General features: G+C 38.6%; 1 protein-coding gene across 1 annotated transcript; it reads right to left on the minus strand.

The window, feature by feature from the left end:
• Positions 1-4,906: 4,906 nt before the first annotated feature.
• LOC140527002 (late lactation protein B-like) lies at positions 4,907-10,533 on the minus strand. The gene is made up of 7 exons (XM_072643624.1): positions 10,381-10,533; positions 9,541-9,665; positions 8,594-8,664; positions 7,097-7,207; positions 6,326-6,427; positions 6,090-6,116; positions 4,907-5,085 (listed from the first exon to the last, which is right to left on the minus strand). The coding sequence occupies exons 1-6, from the start codon at positions 10,468-10,470 to the stop codon at positions 6,091-6,093; spliced, it is 525 nt and encodes a 174-aa protein (XP_072499725.1). The 5' UTR covers positions 10,471-10,533; the 3' UTR covers positions 4,907-5,085; position 6,090.
• Between the last annotated feature and the right edge of the window lie 361 nt (positions 10,534-10,894).

The raw sequence follows: 10,894 nt of genomic DNA on the forward strand, positions 1-10,894 counted from the left end.
GTTGGAACTCAGAGTTTTAAAAACGAATGTTAAAAATTATTTTTATATGCAACTGGGAAATAAGATATATGGGCAATGGGGTATAGAAATCTATCTTATCTTCCAAGAAAATGGAAGGGATAGAGATAAGAGAAGGGAAGGGTCTGATAGAAAAGAGGTCAAATTAGGGGAAGGGGTAATCAGAATGCATGCTGTCTTGGAGTGGGCGGAGGACAGAGATGGAGAGAAAATTTGAAACTCAAAATTTCGTGGAAATGAATGTTGAAAACTAAAAATAAATAAGTTAGAATTTTAAAAAAAGAATAATTGCAGGGACTGGAAGAATTCTTTTAGTTTCAGGAACTGAATTCATTAATCAGCCTTTCTAACGGTTCCTAATAGCCAGCACCCCCTTTTCCTCCAGGGGAAACTACCCTCATCTAACTACCCTGACTCAGTAATGTAAACAAACTTCCCATCACCTAAAGCAGTTTTTGACTTGAGAAAAGGGTATTGACCAGACTACCTTCCAATGGAACAGAAATTGTATATGTATAATTAGGGCAAGTTAAAAGAACTTGCCATTTCTAGCCTAGAGAAGAGACCAGTAGAGTTGCCATGTAGCTTGATTGCCTTTACTGAATGTTCACATGTTTCTTTAATTAGTGTTTCTTGATATTTAGTAAAAGAGTTATTTCATTTTAAACATTTTTTCACTGATTCATTCTCTCCACATCCAGATTGTGCCTAACTTGATATGGAGATGATGGTTGAGACACACAAAATTGGACGTGTAAGTGAACTGCATACATAGAAAAAAAGAGACATAAGAGATGAATAGCCTGACTGCTGCACTGATACCCAAGAAATATGAGGTGATCATGAGGAAGGCCTCCAATACCATTGGTAGATTTTATATTTGGATATCAGAGAAGAGAGACAAGAATCAGGTAGGTGAGAGGGCATCAGTGGTTTATTGTTATAGTTATTCAGTTATTTTAGTCACTTCCAACTCGTCTTGACCAAATTTGGAATTTTGTTGGCAAAGATACTTGTTTCCAGCTCTACTCATGAGGAAACAGACAAACAGGGTTAAGTGACTTGTCTACAGTCACACAGATAACAAGTGTCTGAGGCTGCATTTGAACTCAGAAAGATGAGTATTTCTGACTCTAGACCTGGCACACTATCCCCTGAGCTACCTAGCTACCCATGATGGTTTGTAATAGACAAAAAAAAATGAATAGAAAACCCAAATCAAAGAGATTACAAATCACCTGAAGTGACAAAGATTACTCAATGCTTTTTAGAAGCTATATTTCATTGATAATTCATTTTGAATTTGTAGTCAGCTAAGAATCCCAAGTCTTTTCTATGAAATTAATCTATTTGCTCTACTTGAACCTCCACTACTTCCAATATGATCTGTCTCATGCATTCAGAATGATCACAGAAATGTTCCACAAATATACCACTTCAAATTTAATCTTTACCTTTGTTGATCTACCTTCTGGAAATGCCATCTCCTATCTCCCCTATAACACTAAAACTAAGTACCAAAAAAGAAGGCAGTCCAAGAGGTTTCTATGAAGATTTCAACAGGACAGAAAGAACATAGGCAGATACATTTGTTAGTAGAGCCAATGACTAGAAACAAAGAAGTCAAGAATAAAGAAGAATATTAATATAGGTGGTAAGATGGGTTTGGTACGTTGAAGGGAAGCAATCAAATTAGAAAATGAGAGAATTAAGAATTAGGAGCATAGTCAAAGTATCTGTTCAACAAGGGGTAAGGAACCCAAGAGATCCAGACATGCTGGGACCAAGAGTTATATTAGAAGAATTGTAAGATTTTTTAAAAAGAAACAATTCCATTAAGCTGGTCTCCTGCCTTTCTAGTGAAGGGAGAAGGTGCTATTGCATCATTTTACGTGTTGTGGCTGGTCTTCAGTCTCCTACAAGAAGAGGAGGAAAGATATTCTATCATAAACAAGTCTCCTTCTTTGCCTGTGAGAAAAGAAAGGGGAGAAGATACCATTCCATCACACTACTTTCTTTAGTTTCTGGTGAGGGGAAATGGTACCAATCCATTTCCCTGGTCCCCAGCTTCCATGGAGAAGAAGAGAAATTACATTTCGTCATACCAGATTTCTTGTCTGGTCAGCAGCCTTTTGTAAAAAAAAAAGGGGGGGAGGGAAATGCCATTCTATAGTCCTATTTTGCTGGCTTTTTGGTGAGGAGAAAGGGATTCATTCTATCACACCAAATCTTTCCTCATTTCCAGCCTAGAGAGAGAATAGGAGAAATATCATCCTATTACTCACCAGTTCCCCACCTTTGGGGTAAGGAGGGAGGACATCATTTCATCAGGTGATCTCCTGCCTCCTGCTAGAAAAGACCATTCCACTGAGCACCAGATAAAGGTGAAGGTTTTAGGAAACCTGAGAAGACATATGACATGATGCAGGGTTGTGGGCAGATTCAGGAAAACAATTTATACAATAAGAACATGATAAAGACAATGTTACAATGGAAGCACCATTTGAACTTTTGCTCATACCCCCTGATTCACTGATTCAGGTTGGGGAACTGAAGTACACCTTGCTCTTCAACGTTTTAGCCTCTCTTCCTTTGAGTTTACTCAGTTCTTATTTCCCACTCAATCACTGTTTTGTAAGTTCTTCTCTACTAATATCCAGTATACTGTCTTCAATAAGTTCAGTTTGAGCCCCCAATCTTTCCTCCTCAATCCCTACTTTTGCACTATGGGATTTCAGGATACATATTCATATTGCCTGAAGCAATCTAATCTCACAGTTCCTCAGTTTTATTCATTTCACATAATCTACTTCTCCATCCCGTCCCAGCCACACACAAAGAAGGCCATTCCCTTAATTGTGCCATCACATGCAAATGCACCACTTTCACATTCATAAATTCTAAATCTCCCATCTGAGCATAATCTGTTGTTATTCCATCTCTGCCTTAAAAACCCTAACTCTGTTTGTCATCTTCATCAAAACCTCCAATCCCTCTACCCTTTGTTTCTTTCCTAGGATATCACCTTTGCTTCACCAATGTTCTGCGCCCTTCCTCATTTCCATTCATTGGTGAACCTTTCCAATTCTACACGGTCTTCATCTCTTCAGTCTCTTGCCCTTTTAGGATGTTGCTTATCTTGTCCTGACAAGATTCAGTTTATAATAACTCCAACCATCTATTGCAGTAATTCCTATAGGTGTGTTATTGAAAAAAGCTGGAGAAAGCATGAAACTGTGCTGCCTAGGTCCATTACATATCCTCATTTGGGCCCTTGCTACAGAAAGCAGTCCTTTTTAATTAACTCACTAATCTACTCCTCCCAACAATTCTTACTTCTTTCAAAACTTTCCATCTCTCTTCAGACCTTTCTTGGTCCCACCTTACCCCCAAATTCTCAGCTGAAAACCTTACCTTATATTTTACTGAAAAACTTGAGACAGTTCACCAAGCACTACCTCTTCTCCCCTCTCATCACACATATGTCTTCTGTCATGATTTCCTCCTTCACTCCTGTTTTACTTGATTAGGTGACCTTTCCTCTTACCAAGGAAAATCTCTCTACATGCATGAAGGATCCCATTACATCCCATCTCCTTCAGCAGATTGCTTCTCTCTATCATCCACAATCACATCATTCTGTCTACTATTGCCTGCTCCCCTACTACTTGCAAATATGTCTGTTTCCCTTATCCATAAAAAAGTTACTTAACCATGCATCCCCGTAAGTATCATCACATATCTTTCCTTCCTTTTCTGACTCAAATCTTTGAAAAAAATAGACATACAATAAGGGCCTCCACTTTCTTTCCTCTTCATCTCGTTTTACTTCTCTAAAGTCTAGCTTCCAAACTCATTACTCAATGAAAATTTCTCTCTCTGAAGATATTAATTTTCTCCTAGATTTTTGTGATACAGCTCTCCCTCTCTCCACCTTCAAAACTTCCCAATCTCTGTCAAGGGCACTACAATTATCCCAGTCACTGAGGCTCATGACCCGGGATAGAGATCATCCAACCCATGGGAGCTAATGATATCACCAAAAGAAGCATGTAGAGGTAAAAGAGAAGATAGACTAGGACAGAGCCTTTAGGGAAACTCAAATAAAGATACAGCAAAGAAGAATGAAAAGGAATAGTTGATTAGGTAGGAGGAGAACCAGGAGAAGATGGTGATCAACAGTGTTAGAGGCTACAGAGAGTTCAAGAAGAATGAGAATTGAAAATAGATCATAAGAAAGTGAATTATCACAAAACTGAGCTGACTCAAAGAAAAGCAAGACAATTTTTGATAGGAAGAGAGGAGGAAGAGTTGCTAGCAAAAAGAAAACTAACCATTTTTGCAGTCACAATGAGCAATACAACAAATTCCCAGAAGAAAACAATTTGAAAAGCAAAATAAGACTCAGTTGAGAATGAGAAGATGGTCCAAGGAGAGCTATTCAGAGCTTTCCTAAGAAGGGATTGAAGGAGACAAAGAAGCAAGGAAGGTAAGGAGGAAAAACATCCTCCTCATTTATTATTTGGGTAGCTTACTATTTGGGGGAAATTATACTTACCAAATTACAGTGAAACTCAGCTGATCTTTCATTGCAAGGGTTTTAAGTGCTCATCTTTGGAATCATGAAACATTAAATTTGTTGCTATAATTACTGCTTTGCTTAACATTATGAAGAAAAAATGGATTACCCTGCCATTGTTTAGTCAGCTTTGAGTATTGTACATATGGAATGTTTGACTACCCAATACAGAAGACATAAGTTTTTCCCCATGTTTGGAAATCCAAGGCCCATAGACTTCCAGTCAAGTGTACCTGATCAAGTTGTCACTCACTTCTTATTCTTTACCCCCAAGGAAATTTCAAACACAGAAGGAGACTGAGACAAAAATGATTGCTTTACACATTTATTTTGCTTTGAAGAAAATACTAAAAGTTGAGAGAAGAGGTTAAGTAGTACAGGGAAAAGTATATGCAGCAGCCAGGCACTAGGAAGAGCTGATCATTTAAAGATATGACTGAGATTTTGTGGACAGCATTGATTCTCAGGTTGAAGACAATCCTCTTCTCCTAGAAAACATCAAAGAGAAAGTCACTTATGAGTCCCTTGAATTTCACAAAGGAGCAAAAGTGAGTTTCCCATTAACTAGCACAACTTTGCCCAAGGAACCAGAGGTTCAAAAAAAGGCACCATTAAAAGTGAGATGTAGCAGAGGATTTGGAGTCTGAGGGAATGGTTTCCCATTTGTGCTTCACTACTTCTAAAGAGGCCATTTGTGTGATCTCTCTAGGCTTCATTTGCAACAATGAAAAATGAGCAGACTAAACCAGACAAAAAGTCTAGAACCCTACATAGAGTTCTATGACCACAAAAAGACCACTGCTAAGTAAGAACCTACCATGTGCAAAGCCATGGTCAGGGTCATTTCAATGGTTCTGAAACCCTGTGTGCAAATAAATTTTTTGTCCAATTGAATCATGAATTTGAGAGATCATAAGAAATCCCTTGGAGAAACTTGGAGGGGAAAAATAAAGGACAATTTCATCACAACCTTCAATTACTTTAAATCCTAATCATTATTATAAGATCCTAGATTTAAAGCTTGAAGAGATAATAGGAGTGATCTAACCCAATCTCACTCATTTTCCGTAAGAGGAATCTGAGGTCAGCGAGGTAAAGGGACTTTCTCAAGGTCACACAAATAGTTGAAACTACTGACTCCTCAATTATCATTCTTCACACTGCTCCTTCTAAGGGAATATATTTGAGCCAGTTGCTTTCTCCTTCCACTAAGAACCAAACAAGAGGTAGTAGTCTGAAAATGAAATGCCTAGCAATAGACGGAGATGTACCAAAATATTTCTAATATATGCAAAGACAAAAGACTAAGACAGAAATCCAAAAGAGTCTGAAACCTATATGAGATAGGTAAAAGAAGATGAACCCTCTGACATGATTTGGGAGTTCACCCTCCTGTAGTTGAACTGGACCAGTAGATGCTTAAATCCCAGGTGAATTGTAGGACTTTAAATTATTCTGGAAGATTCTCTAGAAGTCTTGAAAGAGTACATACCTTAAGCATGATCTGGGGTGCAAGCCTCTGCAGAAACAAAGACATATGTGAGTGGATTTGCCAAAATTAACTCCTATCACAGAGTTCAAACAATTATACAAGGTCTCCTAAGAAATTAGTATATGACAACTTCTAAGGGAAGGAAAGAACAAGAAAAGAGGAGAAAGGAAGAGTTTAGGGTCCAGGGGAGCGATGGACAGGGCACAGGAAAGTGGAGTCAATTCCATTCTAATTACCAACTTGTCTGGGGATGATGATTTTTTCTTCATTAAATCCTTTAAGGTTAACAAACTTCTTATAGTCTTCAAAGGCTTGAAGGTTCTCTTCTGCATCTGGACCTGAAGAGAGAGGGAAGAATCAATAACTGTTCATTCTGATTCTCTGGTCCTGATTGTTATAATAGTCACCTCCTACAGTGGAAGTCCTTGGGTTTTGCCCCATGGCTAGTTAAATTACAAGCACAAAGGGAGATGAGAGAACTAAGTGTGGGTGAGTACTTCAGCACCCTTATCTTCTGCAACAAATGCCCTTCTTCCCCATATTACCTACTTCTCTGCAGAAAAACCCATCTATATCTCCCAACCAGGCACTAAAACACAATATCCCTAATGCTCCCAAATCTCCAGAAGTGGGATGGAAGAAAGAGGGAAACTAAAAAAACCAAACTTCTTCCTCTCACTGCTTTGTTCAGAGCATCATTTGACCTTTTACAAACTCATTAAAAAGTAGGTCAGTCAGCACTGGCTACCTGGGAACGTAACTGGCAAGCAATGCCTGTGTTGCCATCAAACCTCCAGAGAGCAAAAATTTTAAGGGAATTCAGAAAATCCACTGACCATGTTATTGGGCTTTGGTTTGTATCAAAGTGGATCCCCTCCCGCTACTTCTAGAGATGCCCAATCTGGGAATGCCTGAGGAGCAGGAGGAATCCAGGAGAGCAATTTCTAACTGCTCTACATGTTAACACTCTTCTCTTGGAGGGATTCACAGAACCCCATGTTACTTACCTACAAGTGTGGCCACTCTTATTTGCGTGCCACGTGACTCTCTTTGACAGAAGAAAATCCAATGATCCCTCACAGATGTCTCTTCAATGAATACCTGGCGTTTGCCCTCATCTGAGGAGATGTTAAAGAGTTATACCTTTAGCTTCCCTGATCCTCTTGGAAAATCTGTTCGGAGGAGACTACAGTAGGCTTTAGGATCTTACTCTGTCTGGAAGGTCCCCAGCCCTGGTGGGCAGCAGCATCCAAGTATCAAGAAAAAGAGTTGGATGGCCCCATGACCAGGACAACATCCCCATGCATCTGATATGGCATGTTTCTAATGCACTTGTCATGTAATATTGTATATTAAACAAGACCAGGACTGAATATTTAAGCATTTCAAGGTACCTAAAAAAACAGTTCATTCCCTAATTTTACAGATAAGGAAACTGAGGTCAAGAAAGCAATTAGTTGCTCTTACTTTACAGGAATAGTGTGCTGTAGTAAACAGAGAAACAAGCTTGGAGTTTCTTAGTCCTGAGTTTGAGTCTCATCTCTGACATATATTTGCAAGGTTATCATGAGCAAATCACTTAAATTCTCAATACCCTCAAGTAATTTGCACAACAGGTGCAGATCTGTCTTGATAGAAGGAGTTTCCTTACCAGAAGTTCCTGATACCAATGAAATCATAAGTCAGGTCCATCCAAAGTGAACAACAAAGCAAGCACAAAAAGGTATATGTGTTTGTGTCTTTGGCAAGAATCACATTGAACTTGAATTTTGTCCCTCCATCAATGACTAGCACAATGCTCTAAACACTGGAGTTGATTAATAAATGTTCGTTGAATAAGGGCAGCACCAGCATGATATCAGTGTCCTTGGCTATGGGAAATGATTCAAGCTCAATCTTCCCTAATATATAAATGGAAAAATCCATTTTAAAAACGATGCAGATGGCTTATTTTTGAATATGTCCCTCTTCTACAGAAATTAATCCCAAGAACCCAAGCAAGTCACTGCCGTAGTTCCTCTTCCTTGAATGTCTCCCCTTTCCCTCCAAGAAACATTCTGGAGAGTCATCATTTTAATTTGTTAATGAACCTGATTTTGTCACCTGCTTTTCTAAATGACTTATGAATCCCCAAAATAGGATTCCTAACAATATTTTTGCCAAGTGAAGTATCTAATGTAAGAGAGAAGTTAAAGGAGTGTTCTTTCGATTTCCCAAAGTAAATCATAAGAATAGCTACCTAACCTGACTGCTGCCTCAGCCCATCACACCCAGGGATTGAGTCAGTCACATCTGCAGACAGACAATGCTACTCATCAACTCAATTTATGCCATAGAAAATGCATGCAAATTCACTAGATATTGTCAAGAAAACCTAGCCTTTGGACTCCAAGAGTAAAGGAAAGTCTCATGTCACAAACTTTGTTTCAGCCTTATAGACCACTTCTAAAGAGGCCAGATATCAGGTTGAAATTTGTTTAGTATAGAATGTTTGATTCACTTACCCTCAAAAAATTGTCCAGTCTGGTTTGTTTTTTCTAATTTGAATTTATTCTCTTCACACCTGCCATGCTTCCTGGAAAGCAGAACACATGTGAATTGTTTCGTGGAGACAACAAGAGGAAGAGAAGTTTATACGTCATCAGACTCAGGGAAGGCGATTTGATTCCTTCACTCCTGATCCAGTTCTCAATGTGGCAAGCAGAGGAGAATGTCCAGAAGCACATTAGCATTACACCTGTGACCTGAGCTTTTTCACTCATAGAAAAGAACCATATGACTGACGTCTTTTGAATATTTAACATTCTCTGGTTCAATCTATAGAGGTGAAGATCAAGGAACACCATGACCTCCAAGAAATCCAAACCTGAGTGATCCCAAAGGAAATGAAGACAGAGGCATAGTATGCATAGGCTGCAACATATAACCTAGGGTAACATGTCATGAACTACATGGAACAAAGGCATCCAAAGAGGAATAAGGAAAGTTTAGAGGAGATCTGAGGCCACATGGGGATTGCAGTTAAACAGTGAATCAGAAAAAAATTTGTCATTGAGTGCACCTTGAGTATTCCACCATCTGTTGTGAAAGTAAGCCTAAGCTTTACATACATACATGTTTGTACATGTGTTTATATACATTTGTACAGGTATGTATGTGTATGCATATACTCTAACCATAACCTAAACCTTAATCTTCTGAGTCTTTTGCTCTAAAACAGCATATATAAATATATATGCATATATACACACACATATAAATACATACTATATATATATTTTATATACATATGTATATACATATGTATATAAAATATATGTGTGTATGCATACTGTGTGTGGTCAGAATAGATATGCAGAGGATATGAAGTGATCCTCTCTAGTTGTCTTCCTAGAATAGGAGAGGCAGAGATGAAGCAGATTGATAGAACAATTCTGAACAGTCTACTTACTTGACGGTATATTTGACCTCCAGATTACCATCACTAAGGTAGGTGATTGTCATGGGTGACATGTCCTTATTCTTCTTCTCATGAAATTTATTATCTATCACAATGGCCTTTCCAAAGTATGTAACCTAGAGGGAATTTTTAAATGTAGCTAGAAATTGAAGAAGGAAAAATGAGGGAGTAATGGGACCAACCCTTCACAAACATCTGCTAATCATCTGGATCTTCATCCTACTCTCAGAACAGAATTGTAGCTCTGAAGCAAAAGTCTTGCATGAGCCAGTTACCCAGGGACCACCATTGACCTTGAAGCAACAAACACAATGTTCAGTTTTGTAGGAAGAAGTCATTAGGTTGAAATGAACTAGCCTTGAGACCCCAAACTTATCAAGTTGGCCCAATTTTGACATGGCCCAAATGGAAACAGACATCTTGTATTGAACCCTCAAACTCTATCCCTAAAGAAAGTGTCTGAATCTTTGGAGACTCAGCTCTGCTCAAGACCATTTCTTGCCATGAATGATCATTAGCAAAGATAAAAATAAACTGAATCATATCCTCCATTTCCAGTACACTCTAGACAGAGTAAATTAAAGCAAGAGAATAGTGAAATGCTTGACTTGGAATCCACTTCCTGCATTGACGTTCCCCCTGTAGACTCACTCCAAGATTTTCTAACGGAATCTACAGCATTAAAATTGCAGTTTGTTGCAGGATGAGGAGGTTACAGAGCTACAGACCCAGGTTTAAAAGAACCCAGTGAGGCCGTAATTTTGAAATGACATCTTGTTACTAGCATACATCCCTCCTTCTAATCTGCAAGATCTTCCAATGAAGTCTCACCTCAAATCGTTCTTCAGAAGGGGATGATGGCTCCTGAGCTTGGAGGATAGAGAACAAGCTTAGTGCTACAGTGAGAAAAAGGACCTTCATCTTCACAGACTTTCACAGATCTTTACCTTCAGTCATTTATTCAATGAAGCAGATTAGAGTGAATGTAATCCTCTCCTAACATCTCTCTCTATAAATAAATCCTGAGATCAATGTGGCATTGAAAACTGTTATCTTTTCACACAGTGTTCCAGTAAGCTTTACAATAGAGCTACTGGGGTTGGGGTGAGAGGAGGGAGGGGGTGGAGAGAGAGAGGCTGAGTGTAATAGAAAGGTGAAACAACATTATTTTTGGAAGCCCTATGCCTTTCTTCATTTTAAATGACTGACTACCCGTTAAAATCCATCCAAAGACTCAATTAGACCTAATTTTTGAGTTTCTGCATCCTCCATGATTTCTAATAATTGATTCACTTACTGTTGGGAAGGAGATGATTATCAAAGTAGGAAATAGTTCAAAGATTCT

Source organism: Notamacropus eugenii, chromosome 1 (genome assembly GCF_028372415.1).
Source record: "Notamacropus eugenii isolate mMacEug1 chromosome 1, mMacEug1.pri_v2, whole genome shotgun sequence".
In the NCBI taxonomy this organism is placed as follows: Eukaryota; Metazoa; Chordata; class Mammalia; order Diprotodontia; family Macropodidae; genus Notamacropus; species Notamacropus eugenii.

Bases quoted from the DNA above. Each gene is read 5' to 3' on its own strand.
- LOC140527002 (XM_072643624.1), bottom strand. From the start codon at position 10,470: ATGAAGGTCCTTTTTCTCACTGTAGCACTAAGCTTGTTCTCTATCCTC. The intron at 8,665-9,540 runs GTAAGTAGACTG...TCTGCTTTCCAG, and splicing joins GAGGTCAAATATACCGTCAA to GAAGCATGGCAGGTGTGAAG. The intron at 6,117-6,325 runs GTAATTAGAATG...TTGTTTCTGCAG, and splicing joins CATCATCCCCAGACAAGTTG to AGGCTTGCACCCCAGATCAT.